Below are 27401 nucleotides of genomic sequence, written 5' to 3'. Positions count from 1 at the left end.
AAGCTGCTCATGGATGGGTGGCAGAGAAGGGGGCAAGCTGCACATGGATGGGAGGGAAGGGAGAGGAGAGGGGGGGACAGGCTGTACATGGAGGGGAGGGGAGGAAAGGGAAAAGGAAGAAATGAAGCACATGGACAGAAGGGGAATGAAGAAGAGAGGGGGACATGCTGCTCATGGCTGGGAGGGAAAGGAAAGGGGAGCATGCTGCTCATGGATGTTTGCCTTTTTGGAAATGTACATCTTTTCTAATTTTGTATTTAGCCTACGGAAGAAAATGCATTTCTGTTACTTTTACCAGTATTTTCATAGAATCTGGCTTTCTTGGGGGATCAAGGTGACTGTGTGGTAGGGGCAGGGCCAAGGGCTGGCTGGGGCAGGATGACATTTTATTTTTTTGTGTCCTCTTTTTTTGTCTCCACAAATAAGGTAACCCCTTTAAGTATCACACCAATGTCTGTTAATTCTGAATTTTAGGACTTCGTGGAAGACGAAACCACATAACCAATACTTATTTTTGAAGCACGTCAAATATTTTTACTGGGGCACCAATACCCTATATAAACAAGTATTTGGTTGTCTCAAGAAGGCTCATAACCAGCTAACCTCTATTACTCCTAATCCTTTTCAGAAAGGTGACTCAGTGATGTAGGAAAAGCTGGGACCCAGAAAGCCATACTAATACTGGTGGCTATTTAGATAATTATTGAGATTTGTGACATGTGGAAGGAGATCCTGTAAATACATCTACTAAAAATGGAGTACCACTAAGGAGGAAGGAAAAATAAAAGAGACCGTTCTGATAAGGAGAGATCTTGCAGGTGGTCAGACACTGTGGCTGAGAGCCAAAACGTATCCTTGACACTGTGCCTAGGAGTACATAAGACGACTCGGGGGCCAACACAGAAAGCAGTGCAAAGAGGGTTCCCTACCACATGAATAAAGGAATTTTTGCACCCAACAGAATAACAAAATAGAATGCAAATAAGCTGTGCACAAAAATGTGCACTAACATGGGAGAGCACACTGGACACATGTGCACATGGGTCTGAGCTAGTAGCAGCTACATCTTGCATGCAAAATAAATTATATCAGCACTTGAATTTGCATGCACATACATCAGCACACATTGTACCTACAGTTTTGCAATACCAATATTTATATGCAGAATAGCATTCCAGTTTATGTGCTGATGTATGTGCATGCAACTCCAAGTGCCAATATCATTTTTGCAATATCAACATTGCATTTGTCAAAGGTTCTGCCTTTTACTCTTTCTTCCACCACACCTCCTCCTCCAGCTTCTCACTTGTCTTTTTTCCTTTTCTTTTTTTTTTTTTTGGAATCTTCAACGAAGCCAGAAAATAAGTTGTAAAACACAGCAAAGAAGAAAAACAGGTATGAAATCCTCACTAAATGCTGATTGTAGAATAAACCTGTGTTAGAAAACCCTGTGCTCAGCCTTCCGGTCTTCTGCGCAGTTCCTGTGTCTACATTGAATTGCTAACACCTTCATTAACATGGGATTTAAACAAGCTGCATGCTGAAGACAGCATGAGTTTTTGAGCACTTAGCTAATGCGTAAAATTGATTTTAACATAGGGCGCCCACAGCAGCGCACAAAATTGTGCATAAAAGCCAAGCTAAGCTATACACAAAGCCTAGTGCACTGTATTACATCAGCCTCCACATGGGCTGATAGGTTCTTTTTTTCTGCTGTCATTATCCTGTAAACTCTTCAAAAAGGATTACAGACTTTAAAAAAAAAAAAAAAAAGACACAAACTAGGCTTGATGTCTATTGTACCTGCTGAGCACTCCATCTGTGGACAATCTACTTCAGTAATAAATTTCATTCTCTTTGCAAATGATTCTGATGTCGACGTGACCACACAGTTTCTAGCAGAAAAACAGAAAGGTTCTACATTCTTGTCATTCGGGGTTGGCTCTATACAATCTATTTTCCTTTTCAAGGAAGATACTGCAATGGTTGAAGGTGTGAGGACAGATCCAGTCTGAGCCCTTCCTAGAATATTGGTGCCTGGTATTGTATGCTGCAAAAGGAAGGAGTCTATCCTTGCCTTTAAAGGGGGGTGAGGCAGGGGATGAGAGTGCTGGCTGTAGGTCACTCCAGTAAAAGGGTCACTGGGCATCCTACCCCATGCAGCTTCACTCTGATTACATTTTTCCAAAGTACTCTGGTCAATAATTTTGCCAGAGGGCAGAAGCAGAGGGAAAGTCATGATCTCCAAAGTGATTGGGTCCAAAAATTCTTCAGGTACATCCCAAATGATGTCCATCTGTTCCTGGAGGTTCTGTTGAGGGTTGTCAGCACTACTGTTGGCCATATCAGCACCTGTTGGTAAAACAGGACTTTGTAAGCCAAAACCTGGGCTTTTGCTCTTACAGATGACTTGAAGTACACCGTCTATTACTTCCTGTGAACAGGATTTTGCTGGTTGGCCCCATACCTCCAGTTTCTTAATACATGGAAAACCTCCTCCAGTTACATGAAAGATAACAAGTTTTAAGTGTGTCACATTGCCTAGTGAGAAGGGACCTTTATTCCATAGTTCTTGAGCTAAACAGTCAGGGTATGAGACAATGGAGTCTGTTTGATGGAAGGGAGGCCTTGGCTTGAAGCCTCTGTGATTGAATGTCACTCTGCTTTGATTTTTTAGCAGGACTTTACCCACCAACGTGAAGCTATCTTTGTCAGAAAAATTCTGGCAGTTAAAAAGAGCGCTGTGGGACTCTATGCTATTCCAGGATGCTCTGTTTGATGAGGTAGATGTGTAGATTTCAAGACCTGTTGAGTGCTGGAGCCCTCCCACTGAAGTGTCTATATGAATTCTGCATATTTCTATATTAAACGGAAAAGTGAGTGTGATATGCACTGGTGGCTTAATGAAATATTCACTCCGAAAGCCATGATTTCTTCTTGTAAGGTCTTCAGAGATGAGATTTTCAACTTCATAACCATCTGCGCTAATCTACAAAGGTATAAAAGAAACAAGTGAAATGTTACGTTGAATTTCTACAAGTAATGCATAGACTTAAACAAATCCAGGCAGGGTACAATAATACATACATAACTTACATAAGAAAACAATGAGAAAACTCCTCTGCACTTTTCAATCAGCCCACTACCCTACCCCAAAATCAGCCACCGAATTAGGATCCTTTAGTCATGAAAAGCTTGAAGAATAACATTTTTTAAGCTGTTTCTTAAATTGAGAGAACTCTGCAGATGGCAGATCCACTCCAGCTGTTCTGCCCCCATATTCATGGGGGCAGGGTATATTGTTATGTATATTTAATACAAGTATTATCTGTATTCAATTATATTGTCTATGTTATAGACAGCACTGTGTATTAGGACTGCTTTTCCTATGGTTTGCAGTATCCTGTGATTGACTCCTTGTGAGCTTTCCTTATCGGCTGTTAGCACTGAGCTAGGGCCAGCCTTCCCTCTCTGCCCCTGCGGTCTGAGAGAGCCCAGTCTTGCTAGTGTGCTTTTGTGATCAGCAGCTGTTCTAGGGGATGATCCCTTCTTAATTTACTATAATTCCATCAAGATTTTTCACCATTTCCCCAAGTCATTCCCCTTATATTTACCCCGAGTTTCTCCTTCTTATTTCCTTTGAGTGTTACAGTTTTTCCTCTCAGCTGAGCCAAGGTTTTAGCCATCTCCTTGCCTCTGGGGTGGCTAGATACAGACTATGTGCAGAAGGCAACAATTCTCTTCTAAGCAACTGAACTATAAGTTGGATTTTGTTTATTCTAAATAATACAAGATTTGCTTAAGAACTGAGAGTCCATTGGTAAAGCTTCTACTTGGGGATGGTTTAAGCTACACTATACTTTGCCTAGAACAGTACACTAGCAACTGGCTCCATTAAAAAAAAAAGGTCCAACAGCAGAAAAGGTAGCTTCCCTTGTGACAGCATAATTCACTTGCCTTAAACAAAATGAAGGCAGCTCAAGAATCACCTGAAAAACAATAATCAACAACTTAAAACGAAACGTGGAAAAACACTGGCATAAAACCTGATCCTTAATAGGAAATGCCATTCCCTGAAAATCAACACATTCACAACCAATTATTGTTCCCTATGGCTTTCATCTAAGTTTTTGATAGATTCAGAGCTACATTGTTCTTGACCATCCATCCTTGAATCAAATACCACTGCAATTTCTTCAATCCATAATTTAGCATTATTGATCTTAAATTTGCTTCCAAATTTACACAAATATTTTCTGAAACTGAAAAATGTGAATATCAAAATGACAAAGTACTCTAACTGGTCTAGACTGCCCCCAACATGCCCATGCACCTCCCATGGCCACACCCCCTTTTAAGCTACGCACACATACAAAGGGATTTGGGCACTTTGCGTTACAGAATTGCACACAGCCAGATTGTGCATCCAAATCCTAAACAGTGCCAATTAACATCAATTGCTTAGCAGCCAATTCTTGCTAATTAGCAGCTCATTAGCCAATTAAGGTGGGCACACATCTCAGGATCGTAACCAAACCTGGATGCCATACATAGAATCTAACAGCCTACTTTCCTTCACAAAATACCAGCCTAACAATATACATGTGCATATTTAGGTACAACTACTTACACCAGTCGTAGAGCTGGTGTATATGTTCATGCCTAGAATGGTAAACGTGTAGATTACAGAATTCTTTAATCTACACATGTAAATGTGTGCCCTGCCTGATTTCTGCTCATATGCATGCCAATGGCGTAGCTACGTGGGGCCACGGGGGTCTGGGCCCCTGTAGATTTGGCCCCAGACCCCCCTGCCGACGACCCTCTCGAACCCCCTCTCGCCGCCAATCCGCCGTCACCTACCTTTGCTGGCGGGGGACACCAACCCCCGCCAACCGAGGTCCTCTTCTTCTGGCGTAAGGCTTCGTTCTGTTTCTGAGTCCGACATCCTGCACGTCGTAACTCAGAAACAGAACGAAACCTTGCACCAGAAGAAGAGGGCCTCGGCTGGGGTCCCCCGCCAGCAAAGGTAGGCATCGATGGGTTGGCGGCGGGGATCAAAAGGGTTGTCGGCAGGGGGAGGGGTCAAAGTTGGTGGTGGCGGCAGCAGCAGGGTCGGTGGCGGTGACGGGGGGGCTAAAATGTGCCCCCTCACCTCGGGCTCTGGACCCTCCTCCCGCCGAAGTCTAGCTACGCCCCTGATGCATGCCCATCTTCAAAGTATAGTATTTATTAGAATAGCATCTAGTCTAAATATTGGTATTTACATGCATGTGCGCACATACGGGCATACATGCTGGTATTCTGCCCATTTACACATGTATATGGTACCTGCCAGTGCCCTCTTTATAGAATTTCTGCTCACCCACCCCCAAATGTCAAATATTTAATGCAAAGGAAAACAGAGAAGCAGAATCCTCCATATAAATTCCAAGAAAAACAAAGGCAGTGGAAAAGATTGAGCAAAACGTCTTTTATTGAGAATCTTCACTTGACTCGACTTGGGCTGTGTTTCAGCTACAACATCTGCATCAGGAGTCTGAGTAAAGTTTCTACAACTTATACTTCTACAGCAGAGGCATAAGGGCAGGGTTCATCTGATCATTTACACATGTACATTTACACATGTACTTGTCTGAGCCCTCTTTATAGAATTACTCTCCCCCGCCTCCCCCCCACAAAAAAAATGGCGACAAATATTTAATGCACCAGCCCCTTTGTCACACTGGGTGCAAACATCTGGGTCTTCAAGAAGCTACAAAAGGGGCATACTGAATCTAAAGAAAGGGAACATTTATATCCAGAAAGTAGCCCAAGGCTTCCAAAATAAATGTCCTTACTCAGATCAAAAAGATCAATCACAGTTGACTGCTAAACCAAGTCTTAAAACAGCAAGGTCCTGTACTGCTCAAAATTTATAAGCTTTGCTGAAATTATAAATTAGAAAGCCAGGACAATGTAATTTAAGAACAAGCAAGAACAAAACAGGAGAGCAGATACTTAGACTAACTTAATATAGGCATTTCTTGTTACATAGAATATTATTAAATTTGTCTAACTCTTAACTAGTAGAAATGAAGAACCTGAAAAGCAGTCAGCTGGGCAAAAATGAGCATGAGCTCCTAGAAGCCCAGGGATTCTTTGTGCCAGTGTTCTGGCACCTTTTTTCCCTTTCCCGCTCATCTCCCGCCTCTCTCCTGTGGTCACAGCTGCTTTTCTCAATGCGCAGCAGCAGCACATGCTGTTGGCTCTGCCGATCCCCTGCCCTGGAAGAGGTTACAGCTTGCTTCATGCCTTGCACGAGCTGGACTCTCATGGTCTCTTGACCATCCTGTTTCAGTGAAGGCTGCTGCAGAATGTCTTCCTGTCTGAAGGTGACAGTGGGAGCCAGTACCTGTCCAAACTGATGTAGAGTGGTACACAGATGATTTACTGCAGTTTCGATTCTCCAGGCGACTCCTTACACATGGGCCACTTGCTGACCATAGTGGCACTGCTGCACTTTCAGTGCACAAGCCACCATGCCATTGTGCTCATCAGTAGGGCCACCGAGCTCATTGGAGACCCCAGTGGTTAAGCCGCTCTCCATTGAGCAACTGGCATGAGAGCTTGGGGCACCTGTGCACCAACGAGCAGTTGTGTAAGCATGTTGCTGAGTCAGCATAGTGTGAAATCTTACCTACAGAGAACCCGAGGGCATGAGCCTAGTTGAGTTCATCTATCAGATGTTCCGGGCCTATGACTTCTACTACCAGTACCAACACTGACTGTTGGATCCAGATAAGTAGCTCTAACCAGCTGGCCAATATGAATGGCTATGAGTTCATCCAGAGGTAATGATGCCCGCTTTTTATTCTTCAGGGCATACAATTTGTGTCCTTTTCCCCATATTTCAGTAAATGGACTCATTAAAAGAAATTGTTTTAGGTGCTATCTTCCCTTACTATGCCACTAACTAGATGGACCATGCAGGTCTTTATCTGCCGTTACCTACTATGTAACTATGTAGAAGCTAAAGGCATCTCAGGGATTATAAGGGCTTGGTTTTCAGTATTCCCAAGAAACCACTGCTGTAGGGTCAAGAAGCATGGTGAGATGTCTCCTCCTTGTTATCCAGGCTATGGAGTTCCTCAGGAATGTCCTTTGGTGCATGTTTTTTCATGGATTGTTTTTGTTTAGCTCACTGGAGTTATTGTTACAATCTTTAGGCCTGTTTCACTACATATATACCGACGATGATCAAATCATTTCCTCTGTGTCTGGATCTATTCCCGATACTTTTAATTTTGCTACTTTTGGTTTTTAAACAATTTCTCTTTGGATGATTGATCACCATCTTAAATTGAATTCTGAGAAAACCACTCATTTGGGTGGGAGAGCAAAATTCTCCCCAAACCAGATCAATGCTTATTGCTGGATGGCAATACTATTTTTCCCCACAGTCAATGTGTATTAGAAAGATTCAGGATTCAGCCTTGACTGGTGAGGCACAGCTTTGCAGATCGACTATTACAGTGTTTTACGAGCTGTAATTTCTACAACCAAATTCAATTTTACCTTTGATGACTTACAGAAATTGGTTTATGCTTTCATTTTCTCACATCTTGATTATTGTAATGTGTTATATGTAGGTTTTAACATTAAGATTTTAACTCGACTCCAATGCTTACAAAAAGGCTCCATGAGAAACAAAATGAAAAAAAAAAGGGGGGGGGGACTTTTTTTTAGTTGTTTTTTTCCCAAGGGAAAACACAAACTTAGTAAACAGAGAAAAAAAAATTACCCATACACTGCAGGGATGAAAGAGCTATTCCAAAATGTCCATTTGGCGAATGTGAAAGAGAATAAAACCCTTCCATAGAGAGCTGGTGCATGGATAGATACATACAAGTTCAAAATATTTTTAGTAGTTTCTAAAGTTTCATTCCAGCCCCATAAACTGGCATCACCCACTTATATAACCAATTCATTCCTGCTTCTCAATAGAGAACTTCAGTTCTAGAAGAAACTTCCAGATGTTGTACCATATATGAACACAAATAGATAAAATGCAAACCTTGTGAAAAACAGCAAGGAAGGACAAAAAAAAGTGCCTTTATCATTTTACCTTATTGCAGTGAATTCTTGGCTTAAACTGTGGGAGGCAGAAGTTTACTACCATCTTTGCTGGTCAACCTAAAGGAGTTTCTATTCTTCTGGCCTTAAAAAAGAAAGTGAAATGTAAGCATGCTGACAGTACAAAAACATGCCAATCAGTTATCCTAAGGCAACTAATAAGTAACTCCTTTATGACTCAAAGTCTTGAGAAAAAGACAGAAATTAGAGAACAGACTCATACTTTGTACATAGCAAGTACTGTCTGCACACTGGAATTATATGCCCATGGAACCTCATGGGGAGGTCAAGTACTTCTTCTATGTGAAACCCTAATATTGATTCAAATTATGCTGAATAAGACAGGCAACAGAAATGGAGCAATTGTTTTGAAGACTTATTGCTGCTTCGACTATGAACAATTCAGTAGCCATCAACAACTGGACAAAGCAGCACCCGTGGAGGAGTTGCCTGTTATTAGATTTGCTGCCAGCAGGAAAAGGAACATCTACACTTATTTGCAAAAGTTTACCCACCCTTGCACGTTAGACTGTTGAATGTGAAACAATTCAAAATAAAGTACGTGTGTATTTCAATTTTCTACACAACTCTACACTTTCATCTTGAAATAATTCTAGAAATATTCAAAACGCTGCTAACAAGATCCTACAATCTTGCTTTCCTAAGTCTTCACACTCATCGACACAGTATGAATCACCTTCTGCAGCAACACCCATGAGCCTACCAACTTTGCACAGAAGGATGGTACAGTTCTTCCCCATTTCTCTTGGCAGAACAGCTTAAGCTCTTTCAAGTTGGCTGATGATCATCTGTGGACTTCAGTCTTCAAGTCCTGCCACAGAATTAATACTGGATTCAGATCTAGGCTTTGACTAGACCATTCACTGTCTCCTTTAGAAGCTACCTATACTTTGCACCAGGATGAATGAATGCATGCGCGCATTACATAACTTGTGTTTGTCCATGTCCAAATTCCTCCAGCCCCCGAAGAGCTATGGCCACCAAACTCGGCATGCAGACTCTACCCGCTGTTGCCAAGGTTATTGTGTAATTTGAAGTGATTCAGTTCACGGGGCACTCAGGGGAGGGGAGCAATACCTCCATCCATTAAATGAATAGGCTGTAGGTTGGAAAGTTCTTTCTTGCTGTTGGTAAGTGACAAACTGCTTGGGACAGGGTGATTGCTCAGAGACTGGTGGGGAGAAACATGGACAGCAGCTGTTTAGTTGTCCCTCTCTCTTTCTTTAATAACCTCTTCCCTTACAGTTTCAGTACAAGGGAGGTTCAGAGACTGGTGGGAACAGGGTAGGGAGAAAGTATTGGGATCAGGCTGGGAAGTGTGTGTTTGTGCATGAATTCACTACCACGCCAGGAGAACACTCCTCGAAAAGGGTGGGAAACTGAATTTCAATATGCCCTTGAAAAGAAGGTTGTGCTTTGACAGGAAAACGGTGAAAGCCAAATGGCAGGCACTTTCTAGAGTGAAAGAAACAACTAATCAAGAAAATCAACATAAACAAATTGGAAAAAAAAAAGTTAGTGCTAAGTAGGGATCCAGTCTCCACATTCAAGGAAGTATTAAACTCAATGTCACCCTTTCTCACACACCCCTCAGCAAAACACCCCAGTCACACTCAGCCATTTTCACACCCCCCCCCCCACTCACCCATTGTAATACAGCGCTCAGCAAAATACCCCACTCACACATGCCTCAGCAAAACAACCCTAATCACACACCCTAGAATAGCACACCCCCACTCACACTCACCCCTCAGTACCACACACCCACTGACATCTGTTCTCATACATCCTAGAGTAGCACACCTCCATGCACTCATCCCTCAGCAGTACACCCCTACTCACACACCACAGAACAGCACACCCCCAGTCACACTCATCCATTCTCACACACCCCTCAGCAAAACACCTCTACTCACACTCCATTCTCAGAGACCTCTCAGTAGAAACCCCCACTCAAACCCTCTTCACCAGTACACCCTCATTCACACTCATTCTCGCCCCCCCCCCTCAGTAGTACATCTCTACTCACAGTTAATTTTTTTATATTCTGCTAAATCCATTTACATAGTTCAAAGCGGATTACAGAAACCACAAATGGTTATACGAAGGCGCAATTCTAGCTCTAAAAAACTTACGTCAATGAAATGAACAGCAAAATCCAAGAAATGCTACCAGGTGAAACTGAAGCGTATTTGTCCACTGACACAATGCAAGATCCTAAGGACATTGTAAAATATCCGGCTGAATTTCTAAATGCACTACATCCACCAGGTATGCCACTACATCAACTACACTTAAAAATTGTTTCACAAATCATACTGCTATGAAATCTAAATGCTCCAAAGCTATGCAATGGCACACGTTTAGCTCTTAAAACTCTAATGCCACATGTTATTGAAGCTACAGTCTTAACAAGTTGTGCCAAAGGACAGCATGTTTTTATAGTTAAAATTCCTCTTATTCCATCTAGATACAGTTCAAAAGACTGCAGTTTCCAGTTCAACTAGCCTTTGCAATGTCAATAAATAAGGTTCAAGGTCAAATGTTAAAAACCATAGGTGTCAACTTATAGAACCCATGTTTTTCACATAGCCAATTATATGTCACCTGTTCACAAGTTGGCTCAAATAAGTCTTTATATATATATATACACACACTAGTAAGAAAGGCCCATTTCTGACACAAATGAAACGGGCGCTAGCAAGGTTTTCCTCGGAGTGTGTATGTTTGAGAGAGAGTGTGTGAGAGTGAGAGTGAATGTGCAAGTGTGTGTGTGTGTGTGACAGAGAGACAGTGAATCTGGGTGCGAGTGTGTCTGTGAAAGTGTGTGTGTGAGCATGAGAGTATGTGTGTGAGACTGGGTCCGAGTGTGTATGTGAGAGAGAGTGTGTGTATGAGAATGAGTGTGTGCACCATGGGCCCCCCTCCCTTCCTCCCAGTTCCATGGTCCCCCCTCCCTCCCTCTGAGTTCCAGGGTCGTCCTCTCCCCCCCCCCTCCCTCCGAGTTCCAGGGTCATCCCCTACCTCCCCTATCTCCCTTCCTCCGAGTTCCAGGGTCGCCCCCTCCCTCCCTCCGAGTTCCAGGGTCGCCCCCTCCCTCCAAGTCCCAGGGTCGTCCCCTCCCTCCGAATTCAAGGTGACCAGGTTTCAGTTTCTCCCCTCCCTCCCTCCGAGTTTCAGGGTCACCCCTCCCTCCCTCCAAGTTTCAGGGTCACCCCTCCCTCCCAGTTCCAGGGTCATCATCCCTCCCTTCCAGTACCCCTCCCTCTGAATTTTAGAAATCATCTTCACTTACCATGTCGGGTTTACTGCGGCCAGCATCAGCAGTAAAAGGCGTGCAGGCTCGGCCTTCTCTCTCTCTCTCAGCTCTGGTCCCGCCCTTGCGGAACCAGGAAATGAGGGCGGGACCAGAGCTGAGAGAGAGAGAAGGCCAAGCTTGCACACCTTTTACTGCTGCTGCTGGCCGCCGTAACCCCAACTTGGGTAAGTGAAGATGATTTCTAAAATTCGGAGGGAGGGGTGCTGGAACTGGAAGGGAGGGATGATGACACCCTCATGCGTGTGACGTCGCATTCCTTTGCCTGGCAACTCTGCAGCGTTCCCTTACAGTGATTGGTCACTGCTGCTTTTGATGAACCAGGAAGTACGCAAACATCAGGACAGGAGATGGATACAGTAGGCAGCACGAACCCTTCACTGCCACTGAGTCAGCTTCAGAACGTTGGAGGTGCTTTTTATTATAGTAGATGCTCCAAATCGAAAAACATAAATGTCTTATCAAAATGCGCTTGAATGAGAACTTATTACAAATTATATTAAACATATTTAACTAGTGGAACCATGCCCGTTTCCTCAACAATTAGACGGGCCCTAGGAAGGCTGTCATGTAAGCTTTTTTTTTTCCTCTCTCCCCTGCCCTCCCCTCCATGTCCAGCAATTCTTCCCTCTCCTCCCCTCTATGTCCATCAATTCTTCTCTGCCCTGCCCTCCCCTTCCCCCTGATGTCAAGCGATTCTCTCCTCCCTTCAATTTGTACCGGAACATTCTTTGGCTGGCTGCCGCTGGCTTCCGTTCCGTTCGAAACATCCCTCCTGACGTCAGCTCGCCTCCAGTGTTCCCTTCCTTCTCACTGTTCCACCCTCTGACGTCATTACGTCTTGACGTGAGGGCGGGACAGTGAGGGGGAATGGAATGCTGGAGGCTGGCTGACGTCAGGAGATGTTACGAACCCAGGCAGCCAGACATGGAACGTTGGAGGTGCAAATTATTATACAGGATATTTATCTACTCCTGTGTGTTCTATTTCTGTTTGTAGAAATAAAAATATATCTATATACATATATCTATACCTATTCTTTGTTTCATTTCTCACATTAAAGACATCAAACAAAAAGTAACAACCATTATAAATGAGTTAAAAATACATACTTTTATAAAGTGTTATTACACACAAATAAACCTTGCTTTTCTCAATTACAAAGTACTAACCAATCGCTGAGCAACACCAGTGGGGACAGCTCAGCATACATACATGCATACACAACAATGGTTAAAAATGCTCAAAAGAAGAAATTAAAATAATAAGAAAAAAAAACTATACTAGGTGAAAAAAATGAAGACAGTCAAAAAATATCAGGCATAACTATATATTTTTTATATGTCTGTGAATAAAAATCTAAGAAATGTTATAAGGTTGCTAACTAGAGCAACTCATAATGGAAGTTAATAATCTATACATACAACCACTAGATGTCAGAATAATGTTTAAAAAGAAATGTCTATAATGAAAATTAGATTTACAGTATATCAAAAAATATATTGGTACTTGGTTATAAAGAATAAAAGTGGTCCTAAATAGTATATGAACAGCTAATGATCACTAAAAAAAACACTTTTATGACACAAAGCCATTTTATTGTGAATCACTAAGGAGCCTTTTAACTAAAGGGTTGCCACGCGGCCACCCAAGTGCTGGTGGTAGCTCTGCCCCCAATGCGCTATATTTCTGACGCTAGCAGAACCACGGCGGTAATGTGGGCAGGTTACCTCCAGGTGAGCATGGGAGCCCTTACTGCTCCCCTCAATGGGTGGAGGGGGTGCTCCCCCCCCCCCCAAAATAGTGGCACAGCAAGTGTGAACTAACCACTCAGCCATTTCATTTTTAGCTGTTTTCATCTGCTGCGGTAAAAGGGACCCCGGCTAGCAGCAAAAGCAGGCACAGGCAGTGGCGTACCAAGGGGGGGGGCGGTGGGGGGCGGTCCGCCCCGGGTGCACGCTGCTGGGGGGGGGGGGTGCCACGTGCCGGTCAGCGTCATTGGTTTCCATGCTCCCTCTGCCCGGAACAGGAGCATGGAAACCAACGACGCTGACCGGCGAGCGGCACCCCCCCCCCCAGCGGCGTGCACTGGGGGGGGGGTTCGCACTGCAAGGGGGGGGGGTGCTGCACCGGCGATCCGCCCCGGGTGTCAGCGCCCCTCGGAACGCCACTAAAGCACAGGGCCCCTCTTACTACAGCTTAGTAAAAGGGCCCTTAAGCTATACAACTAGACAAAAAAGCTACATACCCGATGTACTGGGAAAAACCTGCGTCCTGCTTTCATTGGAATAGTCTTCTTTAAAGTCTAAAATGAAATGTACTATACTCAGTTTGATCAAAAAGTTTGAGGTATTTAAAAATGGGTAGTGTGCATGTAATATAAATATATTTTTTAAATGCAGTGCTACAGCCATCTGCCACAAAAACCAAAAACTATGACAAATGTGAAAAGCATCAATAATTGTTTGTATTACACTGCTCAGTCCCAGGATATTCTCCTCCAGATTCTATATATGACACCCAAATTTGTGCGTGGAATTAATTAGCTATCAAGTCATTAACTAGCAATTAATGTCAATTATTGCAGTTAATTGGTAGTAATTAGATTTTGTGCACACATCTTCCTGTGCGCTATATCCCCACACCCCATGTGTGGCCAGGGTTGTACTAGGTGGCACTCCAAAAATTTGCATGCGGAGCTATAGAGTATCACCATTCTCACACCCAAATGCCAAGATTTGGGCACTGGCATTTACACCAGGTTTCAACTGGCATAAAGAATCGGCACTCAAATTTGGCCGAGGAAATGGGCTCTAAGCACTATACTATAAAGGGAAAGGGGAGAGGGAAATGGGACTTGATATACCGCCTTTCTAAGGTTTTTGCAACTACATTCAAAGCGGTTTTCATATGTTCAGGTACTTATTTTGTACCAGGGGCAATGGAGGGTTAAGAGACTTGCCCAGAGTCACAAGGAGCTGTGGTGGGAATCTAACTCAGTTCCCCAGGATCAAAGTCCACTGCACTAACCACTAGGCTACTCCTCCACTCAACTCAATACCCTCTTTAAACAAGTTCTCCATACCAATTTTTTCCGGTGCCCAAGTTTGGGCACCATTTACAGAATCCAGTCCTATGGGTGGTCAATAAACCTGACTACAAAAATAAAAAAAAATAGCTGTTTTATCTGCAAAAGCGTTCCGATCAGCACTGGGTGAAATTTGAGTTGGTACTTTCATAATAAATGAGGAACCAATGGGTTTCCAGCAGCCCTTTAAAATGTAAATAACAGCAGTGGTAGTTTTGTTGCTGTGCTCCTTCCTAAGAGGAAGCATGAAACAATGAAAAATCAGTCTAATCACATGTAAATGCTGACCTCACCTTCAGAACTGAACAGCAACAAAACTGCAGTTTAAAAATTAGCTTTAGAAAGTGATGGTGTTCAGAGACGGTGTTTAAAAAAGGCACGCTGAAGAGCGATCGATGCACTCCTTCATAGATAGTAGTGTCAGAGAGGTCGAATGGAGTGAACTAAAACTACTGAAAAATGGTCTAACCTTTTATGTGAATGAAATGAATCATCACGAATCATATGATACATGACTTGATAATGAAAAATTATGTAACTGTATAAACTACAAAGAACTTATGCCTGATGATCGTAAAAATACTTATTTATGAAACTAAACAAAAACCGCCTAGTCGAGGTAGTGGGAAAGAAAATGTGTTTAGCTTTCACTTGGGGGTCACATCATACCTGGCAAGTGAAATATGTTGTACATTATAAACAATGTCTGCAATCAAGTGAACTATTCAGCATATTGCTTTAAATGCACGCCTGAAAGGAAACACCAGTATGAAGGAAGTGTAAAATTAACCTGACTAAATGCAAAAGGCAGTGGTCTGTCTTTTGCTAAAGAACAACAACCTTGACCAGGACAAACTTGAAAGTTACTGGCCAGTATCTAACATCCCTTACTTAAAAGCTAATACAAATAAAAATATGCAGAGGAAACGAAGGTGTGGATATGTAACACTGACCTGATAGCGCTGATGAAAATACAGTACTCTAACAAAGATATAGTGGAATTAGAAAAGGTGCAGAGAAGGGCGACGAAAATGATTAAGGGGATGGGACGACTTCCCTATGAGGAAAAGCGGCTGGGGCTCTTTAGCTTGGAGAAAAGACAGATATGATAAAGGTCTATAACATAATGAGTGGAGTGGAATGGGTCGACGTGACTCATTTGTTTACGCTTTCCAAAAATACTAGGACTAGGGGGCATGCGATGAAGCTACAAAGTAGTAAATATAAAATGAGAAATTAAATGTGTACATGTCTGTTAAATACAACCACAAAACAGTGTCTAAATACAACAACAAATGCACAGTTTGAAAATACAGTAAAAATGTTAATGTATATACATGTGTAAAAAATATGGCGACAGAAATATACCACAGAGATTATTAATAAGGTAAAACTAAGACAAATATGCCACTGCATGTTTTTTGGGGGGGGTTTTTTGTATTGGCTTTTAAGTTATTTATATAATTTTTGTAACATGTTATGTAGAGTTTAGATAGTACTACACAATGTTCTAATTTTTATGTATAGATTGACCCCTGATGCAGGCACACTGACGCCAAAACACGGCCAGTGTCGGGTCTTTGAATAAAGCACATTTGTTTCTTCCACTCTTGAGAGCCCTTTGTGCTTTTTCTTCTATTGCATATTGTGTTGACGAAGTATGGCATAGTATACTACGTCGCTCATTTTCAAAGCAGATAGGCACCTTAAAATGCCCAAAAACCATCCATCTGCTAAAAACAAACATCCAAATCCTGATTTTGGAAAGTCAGAATTTGGACGTTTCATACTGCAGTTCATCCAAATAGCAAGGGGTTATATTGTGAATGTATTCTAGGCAGGACTAGGGAGGGCACTCACAAAACAATCCACTCACTAGTAATCTTCAGTAGAGAAAACTGGATTCCTTCTCAAACTAAATCATCTCCAACTAAATCATATATAGTGCAGTATCTGAACTAAAGCTGTTAACTACAAAGACTAAATCATCCCAAATGATTTTTAAAAAACCATCCAAAATGCAGAACAAAACCAAGAAAAGGAGGAAAAGCCTCAGAGCTGTCAGCTGATATTGAAGTTCATATGGTCCCAGATACCCTGATGCAGCATTTCTTGCAAAATGTTGGCCATCAGAGGGACTTTTTTTCATCAATTTTCTTAGTAGTTGCAAAATGCACATTTCTACATGGAAGTTACCATATAAAAATATAATTATTTTGATTCTCATGTCATCTGATTAATAGCAACATAACTCTCTCCATCACCACTAGGCAATCAATAAAAACAAAACCTGAAAAAAAACCTTAATTCAACATAAAACAGTAGCACTAATTCCTATGATTCAAACATGAACCCTACTTATAAATAGGCAGCACTACAAATATTATACAGGATCCGAACACCAATACAGCTACTACTGGTAAAACAGAATATCATACCTCGGTCACCAGCAAAACACAGACAGACCTTCACCAAATACAGAACAAGGGATCAAAAATTAGAAAAATATGAACCCTCAAGAACTCAAACTAGACTTGCAACACAAACATGGGAAAAATACAGAAATCAAGGTCCCCTTCTACTGAACAAAAATACAAAGACATCTGTGATACAAATTTCCCAAGGCTACCCAAAGCTAAAGGATTCAACTTAAATTTAGAGGAGGGAGGAATCACAAAACTTTTTCTCTACCTTTGCTGTCTAGTCATTTTTAATTTCTTCAAGGATGTTGGTCCCAGTTTCTCTTTTCTGCTCTCTTTCCATTTGTTGCTGTCCATTTGTCCTTTCTCCAATTTCTTCCCATCTTCTTCTATCCCTTCACTACATCTGACATATTGCCTCTTTTTTTCCTGTCTACCCACTCAAATTCCATCCTCTCTGTCTTCCATCTACATTTCTTCTACCTATCAGCTTTCCAGCTCCTCCTCTCACATTTTTGTTTATTTGTTATATCAAATATAGTTAAAGTAAGCAGTTTACAATTGGAAACAGGAAAAAGCTTGAATAAAAAATATAAAGAGATCTATGATACAATTGCAAGTTATAAGGAAAGAGGGGGATAGTTTGGACATATACTAAGACACAAAAGGAGGGGTAGCTTGTTTAAGAAAATCTCAAGGAATCTATGTCTCTGGTGTTGCACAACATGCAGAGTCCTGTATCTCTGCTTTCAGTTTTTGTCCGCATGTTATTTTGTGGTTTCGTATTTTGCATCAGGTGAGAGTCATGTTCTACACCTACAACAGAAGTAAAGAGTTCTGCTGGAAAGTGGGTGTCTGTGTAGGAATCTTAAGTCCATCTTGTTCCAGTTTCCCAGCAGGTATATTGGTACTCTAATGTATTTCAGTACCATATTTAAATGAAATAACTACTTCTGAAGGTTACAGTATAGGTGGGGATGGAATGGATCTTAGCAAGGACAAGTGGGTATGGGTTAGATTCCAGTGGTGTGCTTTGGCAATGTTTGTACCTTGTAAGTGTGCCAAAAGATGAAAGGTTGAAAATCAACTGTTCAAAATAGTTCATTCGATTGTAGCCACTGTTTTTACTATAGTACATATTTCACTTCCCAGGTATGACATGACTCACAAGTGAAAGCTAAACATATTTCTTTCCCATTACCTCTAGGCAGTTTTTTTGTCTAGTTTCATAAGTGGTTCACAAAATTGCTCGAGTATTTTTGAAATTAGGCATATATATGCAATTTAGGTGCAACTATATCTATACACACACACACATATATATATATATATATATAGATATAATTTATAGTCTGGTGATTTTATTATTCAAATCATCTTGTTCCCAATCTTCTGCTTTCCTCTGTTTGTGCTCTTAATTCTGTTTCCCGGACATCCTTTCCATTTCTCCACCTTTGTGCTTGTGTTCTGTTTCATACACGACATTTATAAGAACGGCAAAATAGTTCACTCATTCCTAGCCGCTGTTCTTACTATACTTCACAGTTTTACTTTCTAGGGATGATGGCAGACAACCTAGATTTACTAAGCTAGTGTTATCTGTCAATGTTTTTCTCATTCCTCATCTATATAAATAAATCCCACCTTGAACGTTCTGAAGCTCCCTCCAACTGTGGCAGTGAAGTCCTGAACTGCTGTAGTCCTCCTGGCTATTCGGACTACTCACCACCGCCCTCAGCCACGCCCCATCTGCGACCTACGCCACGCCCCAACTGGACATAAAAAGCACCATGAACGTTCTGAACCACACTTTGAGGCTTCAAAAGTTCGTATGTTCGAAGCTCTGTAACCACTTTTAACCACAGTCCATCTGTGCGCCGCCATGATCTGAATCTGCCCCGCCCTGACCTATCAGAGTACATCTCTGCCCTGCCCTGACCTATCAGAGAAGGGAGGAGCGTCACAGCTGCACCGCTCTGACCTATCAAAGGGAACTGAAACAGGAAAAGGGAAGAGCATCACACCAATGAGGGACCTATCAGGGAAGTCAAATAGAAGAAGGGAGGAGCGTCAGAGGCGAAGGGGTCACTCGGGAGGAGCGTCACTCGCTTTGCTGTGCACATGTGCTGGAGGAGTTCTGCACCCGTTTCTCCTCCCTCTGTTTTCTCCGGTGGCCTTGGCAGCTGAATGTAGAACTAACAAGGGCAGGAGCTTTTGCTTCGCATCTGGCAAAGTAAGTCAGCTTCTGCTGTGCACCCTCCCCTCCTGTCCTTTCAAGCAGCGAATACGAGAGAATACGAGCTGGGACTGAACAGGCAGCACAAAACTCCTTTTTGTTTTGTTTTGTTTAACAAGGGCAGGAGCTTTTGCTTCGCATCTGGCAAAGTAAGTCAGCTTCTGCTGTGCACCCTCCCCTCCTGTCCTATCAAGCAGCGAATACGAGAGAATACGAGCTGGGACTGAACAGGCAGCACAAAACTCCTTTTTGTTTTCTTTTGTTTACACTTGCACAGCTGATAGCTGGTCGCTGCCTGCCGTGCCCCTCTTCCTTTTTACAAACATTATGCCACTTTTCCTCTTTTTCCCTCTTTTCTTTCTCTACAAACATGACAAGGGGGTTGGAACAGAAGGTCCTGCACAGCTCTCTCCACTGTTGCCACAGGCTAAGCAACAGTTCAGGCACAAGGAGGGGAGGATGAGGGCCAGAACAGGTACACAGACCACAGATGGAGGCGGAGGAGGGGGTCCTGACAGCACAGGTGAAGGGGGGAGGGGCGACCCACAGTCCTGAGAGAAGGGCTGTAGGGAGACCTGAAAGGAGGGGGGGAGACTGACCAGACAGGGAGATGAGGGGTCCTGCGACAACACAGTGGCAGACGCAGATGGAGGGGGGCTCCTTCCAGCCAACATAGGGAGGGGGGGGATGTATCTCCGTCACACACACTATCTCTCACACACACTCTCTCTCTCTCTCACACACTGACTGTCTCTCTCACTCTCTAACACTGTCTACAACACACGCTATGTCTCACACTCGATCACATTCACTCTCTATGTGTCACACAGTCACTGTCAAACACTCTATCACTCTCATACACTCTCGCTCACATACCCACTCAAACACACTGTCAATCTCACACACACACTCTCTAACAGACACACTTGCAGCCACACACATTCAATCTGTCTCTCTCACAAAGTCACTCTCACACACACACTCTCTCAAACATACACACTCCGAGGAAAACCTTGCTAGCGCCCGTTTCATTTGTGTCGGAAACGGGCCTTATTTACTAGTACTTCATAAAGTTAATCATCAAGTCATTTATCACACAATGATTCATAACATTTATTTCATTTCATTCTCATAGGTTACAGCGTTTCTCAGTATAGTTTTGATTCACGCCATTAGATCTCACCTCTGACGTCACTATCTGTGACGGAGTCCATCAATCTCTTCAGCACACCTTTTTAAATAGCGTTTTTCAATTTTATTGCTGTTCAGCTCTGAAGAAGGTAAGATAAGCCCGAGAGATTTTCATTGTTTCCATGTTTTATCTTAGGAATGGGCAGTGCAACAAGAACTATTGATATTTACAACTTAAAGCAGGGGTGAGCAACCTCAGTGCTCAAGGGCTGCAACCCAGTCGGGTTTTCAGGATTTTCCCAAAGAATATACATGAGATCTATTTGCAGTCCTAAAAACCTGCCTGGGTTGTAGCTCTCAAGGACCAAAGTTGCCCACTTCCGAGTTGAACACAGCTCTCAGTCCCTCACTTATTAAAGTTACAAATTGAATTTCAGCCAGTGTTGATCAGGGTGCTTTTACAGTTTAAACAGCTATTTCTTTTTTTAAATTCTTTTTTAGGGCCCCTTTTCCCAAGCTGTGGCAAAAGGGGGCCAGCGCTGGCGTGTGTTTTACACACGCACCAAGGCCCCCTTTTACCACAGCTGCTAAAAGGGAAGGTCTGGTTTCCCTGCAGGAAATGACCGGGTGGCAAGTAAAGCACTTGCCGTGTGGCCATTTCAGGGGGGGGGGGGGGGGAGCCCTTACCGCCACTCATTGAGGAGGCGGTAAAGGCTCCCACATTAACCCGGAACAAGAAGCGCCTGAAATAACGGCACGGCAGGGATGGGAAGTACCGCCGAGCTGCTGCGGTAGCCTGGCAATACTTCCTTTATAGTGAGCGGTAAGTCTGCATTGGGCTTACCGCCACTTAGTAAAATGAGCATTTAGTCAGGCTCCTTGACTGCACATAGTGTCCTGGGAACGAGCACTGCAACAAAAACAATTACCTATGCTTCTCAGTGTGTCAGTTTGGTTTCAGTTCAAGAAGAATATCCCACTGAAAGCAGGATACAGGTTCTTTCCCATGATGTTGCAAACATGTAGTTTGTCTAGTTTTATAGTTGAGTATTTGTTCACAATAAAATGGTTTTGTTTTAATCATTAGCTTTTCATATACTATTTAAAGCACAAAAATGATCCTATAACATATTCAAGTACCAGTATAGTTTTGGTATTCTTTTAAAATATACTATAGATCTAATTTTCATTACATACCATGCATATCTTTTTAAACATCATTCTGACATCTAGTGGTTATTCCAAGTATGGACTATTAACTTAGTCATCATAAGCTGCTATAGTTAGCAGCCTAGTAAGAAGTTTAAATAAACATATTAAAAATATTTATGCCTGATATTTTTTGTATGACTTTTCAGAGAAAAAAAAAAAAAATATATATATATATATATATACACACACACTATATATATATATATATATATATATATATACACACACATACTTTACAACAATGGCTATTTATAAATGCTGTACCCCTGATGCAATCAATCAAAGAATCCCAAAAACTCTAAATCAAAATATGTATTAAACAGAAGGGCAGGAGAATTCAGTATAGGCTGTTCCTTCAGCCAAGCTAAATTTTAGAGAGACTAGCCATGATGAAACAGCTCACTATAATGCTCTATACAGTGGGGGAAATAAGTATTTGATCCCTTGCTGATTTTGTAAGTTTGCCCACTGACAAAGACATGAGCAGCCCATAATTGAAGGGTAGGTTATTGGTAACAGTGAGAGATAGCACATCACAAATTAAATCCGGAAAATCACATTGTGGAAAGTATATGAATTTATTTGCATTCTGCAGAGGGAAATAAGTATTTGATCCCCCACCAACCAGTAAGAGATCTGGCCCCTACAGACCAGGTAGATGCTCCAAATCAACTCGTTACCTGCATGACAGACAGCTGTCGGCAATGGTCACCTGTATGAAAGACACCTGTCCACAGACTCAGTGAATCAGTCAGACTCTAACCTCTACAAAATGGCCAAGAGCAAGGAGCTGTCTAAGGATGTCAGGGACAAGATCATACACCTGCACAAGGCTGGAATGGGCTACAAAACCATCAGTAAGACGCTGGGCGAGAAGGAGACAACTGTTGGTGCCATAGTAAGAAAATGGAAGAAGTACAAAATGACTGTCAATCGACAAAGATCTGGGGCTCCATGCAAAATCTCACCTCGTGGGGTATCCTTGATCATGAGGAAGGTTAGAAATCAGCCTACAACTACAAGGGGGGAACTTGTCAATGATCTCAAGGCAGCTGGGACCACTGTCACCACGAAAACCATTGGTAACACATTACGACATAACGGATTGCAATCCTGCAGTGCCCGCAAGGTCCCCTTGCTCCGGAAGGCACATGTGACGGCCCGTCTGAAGTTTGCCAGTGAACACCTGGATGATGCCGAGAGTGATTGGGAGAAGGTGCTGTGGTCAGATGAGACAAAAATTGAGCTCTTTGGCATGAACTCAACTCGCCGTGTTTGGAGGAAGAGAAATGCTGCCTATGACCCAAAGAACACCGTCCCCACTGTCAAGCATGGAGGTGGAAATGTTATGTTTTGGGGGTGTTTCTCTGCTAAGGGCACAGGACTACTTCACCGCATCAATGGGAGAATGGATGGGGCCATGTACCGTACAATTCTGAGTGACAACCTCCTTCCCTCCGCCAGGGCCTTAAAAATGGGTCGTGGCTGGGTCTTCCAGCACGACAATGACCCAAAACATACAGCCAAGGCAACAAAGGAGTGGCTCAGGAAGAAGCACATTAGGGTCATGGAGTGGCCTAGCCAGTCACCAGACCTTAATCCCATTGAAAACTTATGGAGGGAGCTGAAGCTGCGAGTTGCCAAGCGACAGCCCAGAACTCTTAATGATTTAGAGATGATCTGCAAAGAGGAGTGGACCAAAATTCCTCCTGACATGTGTGCAAACCTCATCATCAACTACAGAAGACGTCTGACCGCTGTGCTTGCCAACAAGGGTTTTGCCACCAAGTATTAGGTCTTGTTTGCCAGAGGGATCAAATACTTATTTCCCTCTGCAGAATGCAAATAAATTCATATACTTTCCACAATGTGATTTTCCGGATTTAATTTGTGATGTGCTATCTCTCACTGTTACCAATAACCTACCCTTCAATTATGGGCTGCTCATGTCTTTGTCAGTGGGCAAACTTACAAAATCAGCAAGGGATCAAATACTTATTTCCCCCACTGTACGTCATCAGTACTCCTTTAAAGCCCTTCTACCCAATTTTAATGCATATGACTACAAAATATATGTTATCAAAAACAAGTGAGAGAAACTTTAATGAACACCCCCCTACCCCTCAAGTTCAGGAGTTTTTTCAAATTTCTTGTTGCAAATCAACACGCCATAATTTGTGATCTAAAGAATAAAAAGAAGTAGTAAAGCACCGGATATAATTAGAACAGTCGGACCTGGGCCCAAAAGGAGTGTAATTGTGGAGCAAGCAGCACTGGCATTCCTGAAGAAGACATTTTGAAAAAGGCAGTCCTGTTAGATGTTAATAAACAGCCAGACCTTGGAGCAAGGAAGTTAAGATAAGCATATTTTTAAAAAATATTTTTGGGCCCAGATCCAACTGTTCTAATTATACCCGGTACTTTACTACTTCTTTTTATTCTTTAGATCACAAATTATGGCGTGTTGATTTGCAAAACTCCTGAATTGGAGTTTGAAGCGCTGAGGAACAATCACGAACATGACCTCAGCTCTGTAGAAAAATTCACACTGCTGGTCCCGAGCTCACTCGCTGGGTAGGAAAGCACCTATGCGTGTGTGGTGAGATGCTGCCAGAGAGCTCTTAAAGTGATATTACACTTGGCAGTGTCCACACCGGGGCTCCGTAGAAGATGTCACCCATATATGAGAAAATAACGTCATGCTTGTCCTCAGAGAATGAATTATTCTGTTGCTGCCATGCTTATAGGTATATGCAAGTTCTTCTGCATTCACAGTAGAAAAATTAAGGTACATTGTGAGTATAATATACCTCGTTTTACACATTTTCTGCAGTGGATTAATTACCCAAACACAAGTTATAATTTAGGTGCGGGATCCTCAGCTTTCTGTGTCTTAAAATGCCAACCAAAGCTCAAAAGGCAATCTTCGGAATCAACCAATCATTGGTCAGCCCTCCAAAATATAACTCCCCCCCCCCCCCCCCCCCCCAAAAAAAAAAATACAGGCCGTGGCAGTCAGTGTTTTTTTTTAATACGGACCACTGCTGGGTTTTTAACACTGGATATTCAGCACCCGTCCTTACACCAGCAGTGAATATCTGGTTTTACAGCAGCCCCTGCACAGGTGATATTCAGATCAGTACCCGCATGAAGCTACAGCAGTCCTTTTGCTGTCCTAACTTTATCCAGATAGTTAACCAATTACATGATTAATGGCAATATTTAGTCTGCTAACTTCCGGCTCCACATTAGCTCTGCCCTGGACCACTAGAGTACTATCCAGACAGAACTGGGGCAGTCCGTAGTAATTTTCCGCAGGATTATCTGGATAATGCTGCTGAAAATCCATGGCTGGCTCCAGCGAGCGGCACTTATTTGTTTGGATTTTGTTCACACCTTTTTTCAGTAGTAGTCAAGCTAAGTTACATTCAGGTACACTAGCTATTACTAGGAAGGAGCTGCTCTAACCAAGGTTAAATGCTGCTGAATATCGACCCCAGAGTAAATAGAGCTCTAGGTTTGCACCTGAAGCAACAGAGGAACAAAGTGACTTTCCACAGGTCAAATAGAGCATCAGTTAAAAAACAGCCAGATCTGAACCCTTGCCTTCTTGTTTCTCAACAACAAAATGAGGTGCAATTTGCTACCCCGTGGGTGTCTATGAAGGCCACAAATTAGTTTGATCTTCAGACTATCCCAAATTAATATACAGAAATTAGTGTGCACAAATACTAACATCTCCTGCATATTCACTATAAATATCCTGAAAATCAGACCGGGCCCCAGAGACCCTTCAGGGCCTCCACAGAGAGCATCCCCCCCCCCCCCCCCCCGAGACCCCCTCTCAGTCCTGCAACAGAGGAGCCAGCAAAGACAAGAGCTCCACGATCATTAACATGGACATGCTGTCTGGTTCACTCAGACCAGTCTCCTCACCGTGGACATCCGCCTGGGTTGTCAGAACGCATCAAAATGCTTCCCATCGCATGCAGAGTAGCTCAGCTACACTGCTGAACTGCCAGCTGCCACATTCTTACACTTCCATCCTATGCTGCAAGACCAACCATGCAACCCCCACCCTACACTAGACCTGACCCAAACTCACCACACCAGGACTAGGCCTTTCTTCCTACACCCAAGAGAATCATGCCCTTGAAGGCCCCACTGAATTCAAGCTCCCTTAAGCTCTTTTTTTTGTTGTTGTTTTGAATAATCTTTATTCTCCTAGTCAAAGACTAAGGGAAGAGTGCCAAATGAAGTGCTATTCTCTTTTTTCCTTCAATTAGACTCTGCCATGAGGACCTGGGGGTGGGGCCTGCTATAAGCATGCCTCACTGAGCTGAAGCCTATAGACTAAGGCTAAGCTCCTGGCTCTGTGGACCAAACCTTAGGAGCTAAAGCCCCAACACTTGACCCTGAGGGACAACGGCTGTGGAATGTGCACCCAAGGAGTTGTGCCTGTCTCTTGTGTCCTACTGCACCAGCCCACCTACCATATGCTGGAGGTAGAGAAATACTGAGGATTTCCAGCGTCTACCGCAATCTGCTGGTCAGAAAGAGACACAACCCATTCACATGGACTGGTCTAGCAGGATGAAAAAGAAGGGGGATTTATTTGGGCCTTTAGCCGCACGATATGAAGCTGTAAAACTTGTTGCATAAGGGATTTCAATGTTTATCTGAACTCTGTATACCTGCTCCTTAGCAGAAAAAGGATCGAGGCAACTAAACAGCTGCTCTAATAAAAACCCTGATGCTGTGCAGACAGAGCCACTCCACCCTTACACTGCCAATTACAGACGACTCATCCTTTAATATGAAAAATGGAAAAAAAAAATCTAAAAAGAGCAAAGCACAAAACCTTGTTCATTTCAAGTACTTGGTTCTGGAAGATCATGGGCACCACCATCAGGGATAGGGGTCCAGTAACATTTTTCTCAGGAGCAATGCCTGCAAAATAGGTTAGTTTTGCAAATGGCAGTAATCTCTCTTTCTTCGTATGATGTTCCTCTTCTGCTAAGCAAAAAATTACATTGTATATATTTTTCCCCTTTCTGAAATATCATTTCTAATGAGGGTAGTGTTTATTGAATTCATAGAATATTCCATAAGACAGAAATTAATAACCAAGGGTGTCAGTCACCCTCAGGAAAACAAAAACACCGACACAGATAAGCCATTCTGCAGTCATATCAGCAAAATCACAGCTAATTATAATCCAAGTGCCAGTTTAAGAGAACAATAGTCCTACTATGACTTTGTATCAGCCCCATAATTTTTCTGTATGCTGCCACTCTGATGAGACTGGTAGGGGAGATTCATGTTGGGGTTTTTTTTTTCTGATGCAGTGCCTTTTGTGTGAACTCCCTTTCCAGGGAAGCACAGATCAGAAGGGCTACTTGCCTCTTACAGCAAGCTTTTAATGGATAATCTATTCACGTTTTAGTCATTTGAGATAAAGCATTAAAGAAAAACCTGTTAAAACTGTATTACTGTTTAAAACAGTTTATTGTTCCATGATGCTAATTACTGCATCCCGCTTTGAGGCTGAACATCGATTATAAATAACTACATTTTGGATATGTCTGTTTTGGAGGAGGGGAGTTCTTGGAAAGGGCTGAATCTATGTGAAGTTATTAATTTTGTTATGCATTATAGGAAAAACAAAAAACCACATTAAAACCACTTAACGAGGTTCGCCCTATGGCTCGGCCTATGGCACTATATGCAGAATGCAGACCTAAATTTGATAGAGCAGCAGGGGATCCTGGTGTTACATGCCCAACTTGCTCACCAGGATTTACACCAGGTTTCAGCTTGCCCTCGCTCCCTCTGCTGGTAGGAGGACATAACCCATGCGTC

The 27401-nt window shown here is 42.7% G+C and overlaps 1 protein-coding gene across 4 annotated transcripts in view; it reads right to left on the bottom strand.

Annotated features, from left to right (window-relative positions):
- Positions 1-27401, bottom strand: part of UBOX5 (U-box domain containing 5) — a 59635-nt gene that overhangs the window by 26733 nt on the left and 5501 nt on the right. For 3 of the 4 annotated variants that reach the window (XM_030191006.1, XM_030191005.1, XM_030191004.1), the window contains exons 2-3: positions 8108-8200; positions 1804-2989 (exon numbers count right to left, since the gene is read on the bottom strand). In XM_030191006.1, coding sequence (XP_030046866.1) covers positions 1804-2989; positions 8108-8161 — 1240 coding nt within the window. In that variant the 5' untranslated portion in view covers positions 8162-8200. Of the gene's footprint in view, positions 1-1803; positions 2990-8107; positions 8201-8812; positions 8860-27401 lie in introns of those variants that run through there. The other variant, XM_030191007.1, reaches the window with a different exon arrangement.

Source organism: Microcaecilia unicolor, chromosome 2 (genome assembly GCF_901765095.1).
Source record: "Microcaecilia unicolor chromosome 2, aMicUni1.1, whole genome shotgun sequence".
Taxonomy (NCBI): Eukaryota; Metazoa; Chordata; class Amphibia; order Gymnophiona; family Siphonopidae; genus Microcaecilia; species Microcaecilia unicolor.
This window is presented reverse-complemented; position numbering and strand designations above follow the sequence as displayed.